At 36.9% G+C, this 15,111-nt stretch overlaps 1 protein-coding gene across 1 annotated transcript in view; it reads right to left on the bottom strand.

Moving 5' to 3' along the window:
• The window catches only part of DNAH6 (dynein axonemal heavy chain 6), a 5,071,261-nt gene that overhangs the window by 1,763,513 nt on the left and 3,292,637 nt on the right, over window positions 1-15,111 (bottom strand). Inside the window, exons 47-48 of the mRNA XM_044059309.1 lie at window positions 10,723-10,954; window positions 3,692-3,844 (exon numbers count right to left, since the gene is read on the bottom strand). Of these exons, the coding sequence (XP_043915244.1) occupies window positions 3,692-3,844; window positions 10,723-10,954 (385 nt within the window). The remainder of the gene's footprint in view (window positions 1-3,691; window positions 3,845-10,722; window positions 10,955-15,111) is intronic.

Below are 15,111 nucleotides of genomic sequence, written 5' to 3'. Positions count from 1 at the left end.
ACCATAGGTGTATGTCCTGCCCTCGTACCAAATGTGTCAGCTTCTTTTGGGGAATAATTATTTGCTCAGATCTAGAGCTTTTCTAGTTTGTTGTAAAGCTACCAGAAAATGAGCCAGAAATTTTATAATCTCTATAGCAAAGGCATAAGAATGCTTTTTTATGACTTTCAGAAATCCCCTTTATGCAGTAACACTGCCATACTTCCAATAATATATTATGCTCTGTAAGTATTAAAAGTATTAGAGTGAATCTAGTGAAAGTCATTTCTGAAATAGTTACAATTTTTGAATATGTGAAAAATAAATCCAGCCTATAGCTAACTCAAATTTAATGCAACTATCTCATACAAATCACATCTTTATAACTACATATTTTACATAACAGGAAGGCAGGCAGTGAAACAGATGTGAAAATTATATATTTACTTCTTTTCATTACCTTTGGAAATGCATATCATAAAGGAAATAAAATAGTCAGATATCCGTCATAAGAAATGCCAATAACAACATGCTCACAAGCCCACATGAAATTAAAAGTAGATGGAAAGAGTACTTTCAGGAGCTTCTGAATGAAGAAAACCTCACAGAAGCTGCACTGTCCCAAACACAGTCTACAATAGAAGAAGGTCACCCTAGAAGAGGTAAGAACAGCACTAAGGAACATGAAGTCAGGGAACGGAGCAGGCTCAAATGAAGGCAAAGCAGATATGATCAAGATGTTGGGTGAGTTGGGGAAGAAATGACTCCTGAGGGTACTCATAGCAGTGTGGAAAAAAAGGCATATCTCAGATGACTGGAGAATAAGCATGCTAGTGCCACTGTACAAGAACAAAGGGGACCACCACAACTCTGGGCAGTACAGAGGTATCAAACTCCTGTCACATTGCACAAAATGTATGGAAAGGGTGACTGATAAATGAATACACAGAGTAGTAGAAAGATGGGAGATGAGCAATTCAGATTCAGATTATGATGTAGCACAACTGACTCAATGTTTGCAGTGACACAGATAGTTGAGAGGAAGGTAGAGATGAGAAAAGAGTCCAACTGGGTGTTCCTAGACTTGGAGAGAGCATATGATGAGGTTCCAAAAAGCTGATTTGGGCAGTCCTGTGGCAGTTTGAAATCCTACCAGCACTGGTAGAATTAGTGCAAGCTATGTATAAGGAACCAATGACTCAAGTATGAACAGTGTTCAGTCTCACAGATGGGTTCCCAATGGGAGTGGGTGTGTGCATGAGGGTTCAGCTCTAACTTCACTGCTGTTCATACTGGTAATGGACTACATCAGCAAGCAGGTTGGAGGGGACAGATCAACAAAATTGCTGTATGCAGACAATGTGGCATTACAGGTATGACTCTGAGCAAGAACTTCAGCAAAGGGTAAGGGAATGGAATGCAAAACTGAAGTCACATAAGATGAGACTGAGTACAGACAAGGCAATTGTAATGACAGCAAATGGAGGAACTCAGAAGAAGTTGAAAATTGAGATAAAAGAGAAGACAGTGGAACAGGTTACCAGCTTCAAGTCTCTGGGAAGGGTGCTAGAGGAGAAGGGAAGTCTGAATGAGAAGGTCAAAGCTAGAATCAGATGGGCTACAACCACATGGCACAGAGTGGTGGACGTAGTTAATCACAGAAGAATGCTAAAGAAGCTGACAAGTAAAATGTATAAAACAGTGGTGTGACCAATACTACTGTATGGTACAGAAATCTGGGCAGTAAAGGCAGAGCAGTTGAGGAAGCTAGTGATGATGGAGATGAAGTGCCTGAAATGGGTATCAGGATGTGCACTATAGAACAGACAAAGAAATGAGGACATCAGAGCAGAAGCCAAAGTAGCTCCAATTGCAGAGAAGATAAAAGAGAACACATTATGGTGATTTGGGCACATGTGCAGAAAAGGAGAAGAAATCTGGTGAAGAAGGTTTGGCACAGACTGGAAGAGGACAAGAGGAAATGAGGGTATCCAGCAATGAAGTGGATGGATTGTGTGAGAAAAATCCTGTAACAGTCAGTCATAACTGTCAAAGAAGGTAGGAGAGCCACTTTGAATCAAAAGGGACATGACAGCAGCTGACATGACACTTCAACCCTTTGTATTAAATGGGAAAGAATGTCTCAAGAGCACAAAAGATTATCATTCCTTGAGTTATTATTTATCATGACTACTTGACTAGGGTCCATTATCGCAGTTAGGATTTGCCCATATGGCAAACAGGGTTTCATTAAGTCCTTTTCACTAAATACCTCAGTAACCAAAATGTCTGGTGGATTCCACCAAATCCTCAATGCACAGGAAAACCAGTCATATTTTTTTAGTTAAAATGAACCTTCATCATGGCCACTGAACCTCAGAGTAGGATGGATTTTTGGGGGTGCTTAGATTTGATAAGACCGATTATAACACCCATCTTCTCCAAATAATAGGTTTGATAGCTATTATATTTCTGAACAAATATCCTTGGAGTTTCCTTAAATAAAATGAGTGCTTTACAAAAAAAAAATAATATGACATCATGATTATACCTTTATACTGTTCTCACACCAAGACCACAACATTTCTGGTTAAGTGTAAACTTGCATACATAGTGATCCTAGTCTTTATATTCAAGTTCACAAAAATTTAATTTTGCAGTATCATGTGCTTATCAAATTATGAATACAAAACCCACAGTTCCCCAAGTCATATGAGTCAAAATAAAGGCATACATGTTTTTAGTTCTACAGTACCTGCCACTCATCAGTCCTCTTGGTGCTCTATTGGCCCATTCTTTCCAAATAAGGTAAGAACCATTCCTGGCTCATTTGTTCCCTGTGAAGAGGCAACCACTCACAGTGGCCATCAGTTCAGCAGCCATCACATTTTGTTTCCACTTATGGCCCTAACCCTGCCATTGTGGCTTAATGTGAGTACCTGTGTCACTACAGAAGGCCCTACAACACCTGACCCCAGTGTATGCATGCTTACACACACGCAATGCAGAGGGCTACCATCTCCACCTTGGTAGACTCAAATCCATATCTCCAGTCTTGGCCATACTTACTGTCTTGCTAGCCTCTACTTGCTTGACAGTGATTGGCTAACTGGAGCCACCATCTCAATACCAAGCTCTTCCTACATCTGAGCTGCCAATCAAACTCAGACTGCCCAGCACTAGACAGTAAGAAGAACATGTCAGGTGAAAAGCTAATGGTATAAGTTGATGCAATGTATATTCAACCACTAAGTCTCTAAGCTGACAGGTATACAGTGTTCAGTTCAAATCAGCTCTGCATTTTTGTTGTTAATAATTAAAGCATATGTGTTTGCAACTTCTTGTCCCCCATAACCAACATATTCAGTGAAACTTCCACAGATAACAATTACAGTAAACCTGTATTCAGATGAAAAGTGTAAAGGATGTAGTTTCAGAATTTAAAATGGCACAATGAAGTGGTTATTAAGAATATGTCAACAGAGTACAGAGTGGTTTATTTGCACTACAAAGTAAAAGGTTGAGTAAAAACAGACATTAGTCATGCAGCAGCTGCTTGTTTACTCTAAATTTTGTGCACACATTTTTATGAAGGACACTGAAAATATGATTATTTGAATTCTAAAAATAAAAGATACCCCTATACAAAATAGCACCTGTTATATAGTTTACATCTAATGATGCAGTAATTATGAAATTAAATAAAACTTACCTCATCTCTGTTCCCCTCAGATATTCCTGCTTGTTTTGCTTTAGGTCTTGTTGCTCCAAGAACTTGTTCCAGATCATCTTTCTCAAACAGGTTAGGTACCTCTCCAGAGTTTAATATATTGTTTATGTCTTCTAAAAATTCCTCAACAACAATCTGTTCATTTAAAAAAATAAATAAAAAAATAATTCAAAAAGGAAGGAAAATAATTTACTTATAGCTACTAATCTTCAGGAATGTGCTGTTCACTGATAAATACTATTGGCTCTGATAGAGACAGTTTAAGCACTCATGAAAGGTAGATTTTTTCTGTTCCGGAAATATATAACTTTTGTGTCAACTTTAAAATGCAAAAGAAACATTTTTCCACAATCTGTAATAAGTGTCACAAGATTCATTAGGTACTAGGTAAAGGTGTGTGTGTGTGTGTGTGTGTGTGTGTGTGTGTGTGTGTGTGTTGGGGGGGGTAGCCATAGTCTTCAAAAATCACCTCATCCTTGAAAAAGTTGATATTGATATTGCTAGCAGTGATAATGTAGACCTCATCATCACAAAATTAAAACTAAACCCACACAAACACATTAATACCATAGGGGGATATATCCCTCCAGGTAATAACATCACCACCATGGAAAACCTTTTAGAATTCATCTCTAACTCCCTACCTCAGGAAACTGTGGTACTTGGTGACTTTAACATAGACTGGCTCAAGTGCTCCAACAGCAATCCTTCTACCCACATTAACCTCCATGGGTTTACCCAAATGATTCTATCCCCCACTAGAACAGACAAAGCATCTAAGCGTCAGTCCATACTGGATTGGATCCTTACAGCCAATCCCTCCCTTTCTTCCCAGTCGGCCTGCCTTCCTGACTGTCTGAGGGATCATCAGCTACCCTACCTGATAACAGCCAGACCTCACCATATAAATCAATCATCCTTCAGAGTTGTTAGGAACAAAAACAACTTTAATCTTGATAGTTTTATTTTCTCCCTAAAATGCTGTAACTGAAATCCATTGACACAACTAACTCGATGAAGCAGTCCACTACTTTAACTCAACCTTCTTACAAATATTAAACATGCATGTACCCAACAAACTATTAGAATAAAGACAAATTATGCTCAGTGGCTAACAAAGACACTAAAACCATTCTCAAAGAAAGGGATAAAGCATGGATACAATTCCACAAATACAAAACCCAAACTTCAAAACAAAAGTATCTAGAACTCCGGAATAAAGCCAAGAAACTAATGAAACTAGACAAAATAAATTACTACCAAAACATCCAAGTTAAATATGCTCACAACCCACAAAAATTCTGGGCTGCAGTAACCTCTATTCTTAAACCAGGAAGAGTCAACTCACCAACCCCAGCAATCTCAAAAAACTAAGATAATTTTCCCACTCAATGTAATACTTATTTCACCAAAACAGTTCAGGCCCTTGCTGATACCTAAAATAATGCTAACTTCCCTGTCCCAGCACCCTACAAAATACATACTAACAAACAGGATAATACCCCCAGTTTTAACTTGCATCCACTGTCTATCAAAGCTATTTCAAAACTCCTCCATAAACTTAAACCTACCACCCTAGCTGCTGACAATTTATCAGCAGAATTCTTCCAGTTAGCCTCAGATGCTATAGCCTACCCTGTCACCATCCTCATTAACAGATCCATATCGGAGTGCAGGGTACCCACCATCTGGAAAAGCTCCCATATAATTCCACTACACAAAGGAGGTAACTCCATAGAACTCAATAACTACTGTCCCATAGCTATTCTATCACCATTATCAAAAATGTTAGAAAGAGTTTTCCACATCCAATTGATGCACTACCTTCTCGATTACAATTTCCTATCTGAATCTCAGCATGGCTTCTGACCCTCCCATAGTACTACCACTGCATTAGTGTCCTTTACCAACAGAGTCAACCAACACAGAAACAGTGGGCATTATGTTTCTTCAGTATTTTTGGATTTATCAAAGGCTTTTGATGTGGTCAGTCATAATATGCTTCTTAACCCACTATCTACCCTTAATATCAGTCCCTCCTCAATCTCATGGTTTAATAGCTACCTATCAGGATGGCAATAAGCAGTGCACTGGCAAAGCCAACTGTCTACTTATCTACCAGTATCCTTAGGAGTCTCACAGGGATCTGTCCTTGGCCCATTACTCTTCTCATTATTCACTAACCAGCTCTCCTCCTCCATTCCTCATGCCTCTGTGGTGCAATATGCAGATGATACCACCCTCATATGCATTGCCCCCACTCTAAATGACCTTCACTCCCTAACCCAAAACTATTTCTCAGTTGCTGAAACCTGGTTCAATAACTCCTATCTAATTCTCAACCCAAACAAAAGAAAACTTTTTAATCTATGTAGATCTCCACCCTCAAGTGACAAATTTATTTCACTGTCCAACAGCAACACCAAGATCACCCCTACCACCCACACAAAACTACTACATGTAGAAATAGAAAATAACCTGAGATTTGACATCCACATATCCCAAACCATCAAGAAAGTCCACAAAAACTAGGCCTCCTCTATCGTAACAAACACTTTCTCACTAAGCACACAAAAAACACAATTGCTAGAACACATCTATTGTCTACCCTCCTCTACACCTCCCCTAGTCTCACTAATCTACAGAAGGCTGACCTAAACAAACTTGAATTCTTGCTACAACAAGATTGCCAGGTTTGCCTCTGGGTCCTCACACAGGACTCATCACTGTATACCACTTAAGCAACTAAACTGTCACTTGTACATAAGTTATACTACCACCCAGATAAAATCCTAGCACTACAGAATGTAATCCAACCCTATACTAACACTAGAACACTAAGCTCTAGTAATCAGAACCACCTAAAGGTCAGTAACTACAATAATAATTCTGGCAAAATCCCTCTTTAGCTGTTCTGATTCTAAAGCTTGGTATATTTTACCTAGATTCCTGACCACTAACAGCTCTACCACACAATTTAAAAAAAAACACTTGAAAGTACATTATATGGACAACTGGTCCTGCTCCTGCAACTCCCCAGGGTGAACAACTATTTACAAACTAATATATTTCTCTGGCGCCTCGGCTTACGCCTTCCAGGAGGATAAATATTCCAAACAATTACAGCTTATTTATACCATTCAAAAACCTTCATTACAAAAACTAATAAAATAATTACACAATTAAACAATCAATTAATTTGCAATAAATGTCATTCATAAAAACACTCTCCAATTGCATTCTACATTAATGCCCATAGGTGTCAGTGTATTATATTTTAATATGAAAACTGTCTCCTTATATAGCAACTTTTGTTTAACTAAATTATCATCAGTATTATAAACTACTACTTGTTCAAGAACCGTTGCTAATAAACCTTCAGCTGAACTATTATGATAGTCTTTAAAGTGTACTGCTAGCGGACTTTCTAATTTTTTATTTTTTATATCCCTTATGTGTTCTTGAAGTCGAACCTTAAATGCCCTTTTGCTTTCACCTATATAAAACAGTCCGCATGGACATTTAATGGCATACACTATCGCTACTGAATTACAATGAAAAGTCCCACAAGATCTAAAAATTTTACCATTTATACATTCAAATGTTCTACTTATATATTTGCACGAAATGCAATTCCCACATTTAAATGTTCCCAATAAAACTATCTCCTTTAATAAATCAACATTAGGTTTAGAATACTTAGCATTTACTAAAATATCTTTTAAATTTCTCCCTCTCCTGTAGGAAAATTTAATATTTGTTGGAATAATATCTACTAAATCACCATATTAAAAATTAGAAAGTCCGCTAGCAGTACACTTTAAAGACTATCATAATAGTTCAGCTGAAGGTTTATTAGCAACGGTTCTTGAACAAGTAGTAGTTTATAATACTGATGATAATTTAGTTAAACAAAAGTTGCTATATAAGGAGACAGTTTTCATATTAAAATATAATACACTGACACCTATGGGCATTAATGTAGAATGCAATTGGAGAGTGTTTTTATGAATGACATTTATTGCAAATTAATTGATTGTTTAATTGTGTAATTATTTTATTAGTTTTTGTAATGAAGGTTTTTGAATGGTATAAATAAGCTGTAATTGTTTGGAATATTTATCCTCCTGGAAGGCGTAGTTTGTACCAGAGAAAGAAATAAACTGTGTTGGATCTTTGTATGTGGTCGTATTGCTGCTTCATCTGCCTTGTTTTTTGTTTTTGTTGCATACTATTTACAAACTAATATCTGCATTTTTCCCACATTCCTTCCTTTTGATTCTATGTACTATATGATTCAATAGCCTATTTCTATCTGTCATGAATATCCCTACCTATTTAAGTTTATCTGAATATACTTTTAAATAAGTTACTGTATTTTATTCCTTACTGCGATATTTTGCCCTGAGCAGGCCATGCACTGCCTTGGCGCTGTATTATGTTGTAACTGCTGTTAAAATTTGTTATCTGAGTTTTTCTTTACTGTGTCAACATTTGCTGTGTGTGCTAAACAATGCATTATATTTCTGTATCCTGGTCAACAAATGTTGCTTGTTTTACTCCCAAATGAGTGTCACATATATTCTAATCCATAGACCTAAAAAATGCCCAAACCTGGCCAATATTAATCTTCAGTATATACCAAATAGAAACCTGCACTGAAGTAATAAAAATCCAACAATTCAGCAGGTGATTTACTTTTCTGATGTCAAATCTCCAAAGTGTGGAATAAAATTCCATTTCTTCTAGACACTACACTTAAATCCCTTAAACCAAATCTAAAGCAACATCTAATGGATAATAGATCTCACTCTTGCTCCACCTCTCTGGCTAGACTACCCTACTTTCTCTCTCAACACTACTTAACTCTGTCTACTCTAAATCTGTTATCCTTGATTTTGCTCTTACTTTACCCTCAGCTAGAATAATATTTTTCTCCCCCTCAGTACTACCATAACTATATATTTCCTGCAAAGCTAGTATCAATTGAGCCCTTCCCCAACTATGCCACATACAGCTATGATATGCTCTGCCCACAATTACCCTAAGTATTAGTTTACAGTTCCTGATCATGCTTAATCTACTGCAAGTCATGTTTAATCGACTATGTAGTGTATGTTGTTGAGCCTCACTTACTTATTCATTACACATGCATATTGTATATTTTAGTACTGAACTAAATAATGAGCTTTTCTCCCTTAGCCTCTGCTGAAAAGGGGCACTTCCATGTTAGACCATCCCAGTAAACAAAAATAAATAAATAAATACTGTGACGCCCCACCATTGGCAACAGTAATCAAGGAACATCAATCCTCACCACTATCACCAGCGGGGGATGTACATTGGGAGGATGACAAGGTACATGCACAGCATTTCCAGATGCAGTTCTCTGCATCAAGTGCAATTTCCCTTAAGAGCACACAGAGACCACAGTCAGTCCGGGGCTGGTTTCCCCATCTTTCTCCAGAACCTCAGTAAGACTCTCCACTGGCACAGCTATATAGTTGAAATCTCAGCTGGGTGGCCAAGCCAAGACCTCCAGCAACCTATCTGTCCAACCAGTGCTTTGTGTTCTTACCTAAGTAGCTGACACACACACACTTTTTCAGGTTTGATTTACACACACATATACACGTATACACACACACACACACACACACACACACACACCTGGGAAAGGCTAACACAGGTTTACTAGCTATGCTCCCTTTTGTCTAGACTATATGGTAGATATCACTTCCACCAGACAGCTACTTATCAGCTACTTTAAAGCCCTTAACAAAGGGTGTCCAATCTTACACAGCAGTACTAATCCTCACTGCATGGTGCACAGCTATGTGCAAATGCTGTGTTTAAATATCAGCTACGTAAAACAGTTCAAACAATCCAACCAATAGGAAAGCCCAAGAATGAAACTTATTCCAACAATCCCCAACTCAGATGGGTCCCTGACTACACTATTCTGCCACAAGGGTGCAAAAAGGCCCTCTTGATGTAAGATGTCTGGCTTTACTGCTCAGAAAATGCCAAGCAGCCTAAATTCGGCAAGTCTGAATCTAGCCTATGCTATAAATTGTTCAAGTACTGTAAATAGTGCAGAAAACACAGTCACAAACAATAAAAACAGTTTAAAGTAGGCAGCAAAATAGTTGCAAAAAACAATAAAAGCAGTTTAAAGTAGGAGACAAAACAGTTGCAAACATTTTAAAAGTGTAAAGAAGGTATTTTTCAGTAGAATTCCCAGGATGTCCTGGATTTCCTTCAGATTGACTTCAGATCTCTAGCTAAGGAGGCCAAACTCTGAGCTGTTCTGGTAAACTGAGTATAAACCCTAGCAAACGCTGTGTTTAAGTATCAGCTAAGAAAAACAGTTATCAAACAATCCAACCAATCGGAAAGCCTAAGACTGAGTCTTGTTCCAACAACACCAACTCAGATGGGTCCTTGACTACACTGTTCTGCCACAAGGGTGCAGGAGGGACCTCCTAATGTATGATGGCTGGCATTAGTGCTCAGAAAATCCCAAACATTCTAAATTCAGCAAGTCTGAATCTAGCCTATGCTATAAATTGTTCAAGTACTGTAAATAGGCAGTGCAGAAAACACAGTCACAAACTATACAAACTGTTTAAAGTAGGAAGAAAAACAGTTGCAAACAGTTTAAAAGTCTAAAGAAGGTAAAATAATACTTATTTTTCAGTAGAATTCACAGAATGTTTTGGATTTCATTAGGATTGAATTCAGATCTCTGGCTAAGAAGGCCAAACTCTGAGCAGCTTTGGTAGACTGAAAGTCATAGGTCAGTGAAATTCAGATAAAATATCACAATCACTTTGATAAGATGAAAAAATAGATAAAAATAGATAAAAGATAAAAATAGCTGCAAGGGTATAGATCTGAGAGCATTATTTTTAAGACTGTGTACTTGTCAGTAAAAGATGCAATAGTTAGAAAAATGGAGGTGGCAGATAATTTTTGAAACTTTGTACTTACTATAACTCCATATACTGTACCTGCGTGTCTGTGAAAAGAAAGACCATATCTTTGTCTTCTACTCCTGCCATTTTATAAAGCTTTCTTAAATCCTCATGGAAGCTTTCATAGTTATAACCCCGGCTCAATTCAATTTGAAAGCATTTGTAACCACACATATGGCTGGCAAGTCTTGTAAGTGACTGCTTGCCTGTGCCTCCAACACCAACAAGAAGGGCATTTCCTCTTTCCTGGCGAATCATTCGAGCAATTCTATTATAAAAAAATAATGTGCCCTATTTAGTACAACAGTGGATATTTTGCAAAAATGTAATATAAAGGAAATACATATTTTAACCGACAGCACAATGACAGAACAGCTTTAGATTACTTCTGTGTATGCACAAATAAATCTAAATACCATTCATTTAGAATCAGGAAAATTTATTTTAAGGATATCTATTGCAGAAGACAATATAGACAATACCAACAATAAGCAACAAGGCTGGATGAATGCACTTGTAGGACAATAAGAAACATGGCAACTGCTAACAAAACAATTTAATGAAGTAATTTTAATGTTAAGTTACAAGACACACAGTGTTTGAGCAGTCTGTGGATATTTACTTTTGTAAGGAAGGATAAGCTGAGTGATCATGGCCACTACAAACAGTAAATGTCTAAATAACAGAATTACTGCTACAATAATTCAAAATATGAATAGATTAAAACCAGAGGTGAATGCCAGTCGTCTGTTGGATCTCTTTCAATATCCAAATGTTCCTTGAAGTTTGTGGCTGCAGTTTCACATTACGAGCATCAAGAAAAGCCAGACTGAACAGACTGCATTTGTGTGTTCTACTCTGTACATTTCTGATGTCCATGAAGTAGCAGAGATTATTATATGGATATCTATATCTACATATCTATATCTGTATTTATTTTATATATATATATATATATATATATATATATATATATATATATATATATATATATATATATATATATATATATATATATATATATATATATATATATACATTTATTTGTCATTTGTTAATCAGGTTATCTACTGATCTGGTGACCCATTTTCAGTGGAGATCCGAAGAGAAAAGCTCCACACAAAATAACAGTAATAATAACAGTAACAATAACAATAACTAAAAATACTGACAAAGCATACATTGCAAGCAATATGAATTTGTATATATAACTACAAGTATTCATGCCATGAATGAAATATGGGTACATAGCAAAAATACAATAATGTGGTAGTGGAAAAAATTAACACAGGATAAAATTAAGCAAAAACAATAGCTAAAAAGTAGAAGTGGTGGAGATCTGTAGTAAGAATAAAGATTTACAAATAGGGCATCAGAAAAAAGCTCTTGTACATCTTTAGTGACTAAAACAGAGTTGGAAGAGAAAGGAGAAATAAACTGAAGGGGTGAAATAGATAGGACAGTATAGGGGAGTTAAGGGAGTGAAAGAAAGCAGGGTATGAGAAGAGCAAGAGTGGAGTGAAAAATATAGTAGGTAATGAAGAGAAAGATGAGATTTAAGTATAGTATTACTCAGTGGCAGAGCTGAGGGATTAAAGCACTAGTATTTATGAACGTTATATTACAGTAAGGAGAGGAAAGATTGTTATAGTCTAACAACTGGGTGAAGTATGGGTTAGGTTGGGTGCTGACAGGTACAGGAGAGAGAGTTAGCAAGATAGTTCTTCAGCTCTTTTTTAAAACGAAATGAGGATTGAATAGAATGTATACTGGTTGGGATATATATATATATATATATATATATATACACATCCCTATATCTATGACTAGAAGCAGCAGCTCTGCGTCATCCACAGCATCTTAACCACATTTGATTATGCGTCCTCAATATTTCTGTTGTTTGAGTCAAGATGGTAGCCTTCTCTTTAAGGAAGACATCATCTTTCCTTTCAGCCATATGGGTTTGCTAATTATCTGGTTTTGTATCCTGTAAGATCAGGTTTCACTTAAATGTAGTTTGCTAGACATAAATACGGTATTTTCTTTACATAGGGCTGGAAATGCATCCATGTTAAAGCAGGCCTATATCTTCATTTTATATTTTACATTTTACATGCAGTTTCAATAGAAAGGAATGTTTCAGTAAGGGATACAAATGAATAACCTCCAGTTAAGAATATTGATAAGAATAAAATGTGCTAACATAATGTACAGTACTCTGAGTACAAACAGATCTTGTTTAGATGGCACAAGGCTTAGGAACTAAGGTTAAAAGGGAATGTAGAATGTGTGGGAAATTTACAGGGTTTTAGTATTACTTTGAGAGATACTTAGATTCAGAAGTTAATAAGTTAGTTTGGACTGATACACAGAAAGTCATAGCACTGCAGTCCACAGACGTTTGGCACAGACACTCACTTACTGCAGAAGGAATAATTCCAAGTACGACAGTTGTTCTGCTGTGGCAACCCCTAACCGGGATAAGCCGAAAGGAGATGATGAATGAGTGCAGAAGCTATGGACAGTGCAATTCAGTCTATTTCAGTTCATCAGCACTGTTACTTGAGACAGTAAGATTTGATTTGGCTATTGTTGATATCTACCTCCACTGTACACTACTACTACATAGTAAACCAAGAACTGGCACATAAAGGAGAGAATGGCACTTTTTCAGCACAGTTCTAGGTAATAAAAGATGAAGACATTTCTTCCAGTTATTTCCAGTATTTACAATATCATACAGTTCTTTCAATTCTTACATATTTGATGGCTGCAGAGATATAAACTAGCTACCTAAACCTATCTCAAGATCTACTCTCTTAGCATTCAAAAAAGTAACAAAAGTAATTTTTTTTTCAGATTCCTGAAGTGCAACATGATCAATGACAACTGCCACTGGATTTTATACAGGAACCTGCCCTGCCCTAGCACTCTTTTAAATGTGTTAAGATGTCTTTGGCACAGCTGGAAGGAAATACTGACTACAGAAATTGCATCAAAGATATTCTCATGTGAATAAATGAGAGGTCAGCCAAACAGCTTTAGGTTGTGGAAGCTGCAACAACTTCACATACATTATTTTTGAAGACAGTTCTACATTGCACATTTTAAAATACTTTTTTCCAGAAGTAATTTTTAGCCCTCAAAACATTTCCTTCAGTGAAGTATCAGATGGTGAGGAGTCTGTATCTTCAGATTCCATATCTAGGCCAATGAGACAACCATTTGGGTCTAAACAAGCAAAGGAATCCTGATTCTCTTCATAACTAGAGGATGGTGCAGAAGGGGAAGAGTCTTTTTATCTCTCCACTTTATAGTAGAAATCCTTCAACTGGAAGCTTCTGTAGCAACCTGCATTGCCTTATGCATAAATCGAGAGTACTCCTATGCAGATGTTTGGTCATCAACAGGTAAATCATAACAGACATCCAGCAAGCAGAGTCTGATCCCTTGAGACCTTATCACTGCAAATATGGGTATCAGTGGTCCACTCCCTGTAAAAAGTATTCAGTTCAGACATGGACATGTGTCACACAGGTATCCAGACTTAGATATCACTATAATCATCAGGATGGCCTCTGATGAGGGAGTGGCAGAAATGTGTGGTGTCTCCAAGGCATTTTTCAGAGATACATGAATGAATCTCAGATGGAAAAAAGGCTTCCTTACTATTTGAAATGTTTTGTCTTTTGACACCATTTCACTGCAAGGGAAGGTAGAGAAGCAACTTTCCCCACTACCACTTCTTCTCCAGGAATGTATCCACTGGGGCAATGGGGTTTTAAGAAAATGCAGGGATGCAGACTAACTCCTCTCCTACAGAATGGAATGGGGGGGGGCATCATATCTCCAACAAATGGATAAATATTCATCTTCCTCAGAAGGTCAGGTCCAGAATTCTCATTTGATGACTTTGGATGCAGCAAAACTTTCAAGAAAGTACCCACTGGTTTATGTTTTTAATGTTGTGTTATGAAGACTCTCCTTATCTACTTAAAGTTTAGGAGCATCAGAAAGATGATTAGTCTTGTCTGTGCTACTATGGTCTAAAGGATCAGAAAAAGTAAAAGATTAATGTACACTTTTCTTTTGCTTTAAAAGTCTGTAAATTTCTATACTTCTGAGTTAAGGTCTTTTAACTAAGCTTAGAACAAAGTTTACAAGAAATGGAAGTCATTTTAAAAGAAAAAAAATATGGAGAAGAAACTAAGGCTTGGAAGACCACTAACTACTAAACTGCACTGGAAATGCACGAAATATCATTAAAACAAAAGGTACAAAAAGTACAAATCCTCTAGACCACGATTGTCCATAACTTTGTATAATGTCCTGGATTTTTTGCCTCATACTTTTGAACTGCTTCTCAAAAAAATTGTAATTTTCTGGAAAACTGTTGAGGATTGTAGTCAGTAAGCAATGGTGTAC

This window comes from Protopterus annectens, chromosome 17.part0 (genome assembly GCF_019279795.1).
Source record: "Protopterus annectens isolate FY-2018-M chromosome 17.part0, PAN1.0, whole genome shotgun sequence".
In the NCBI taxonomy this organism is placed as follows: domain Eukaryota; kingdom Metazoa; phylum Chordata; order Ceratodontiformes; family Protopteridae; genus Protopterus; species Protopterus annectens.
The sequence above is the reverse complement of the archived record's forward strand: the minus strand, read 5'-3'. Positions and strand labels throughout refer to the sequence as shown.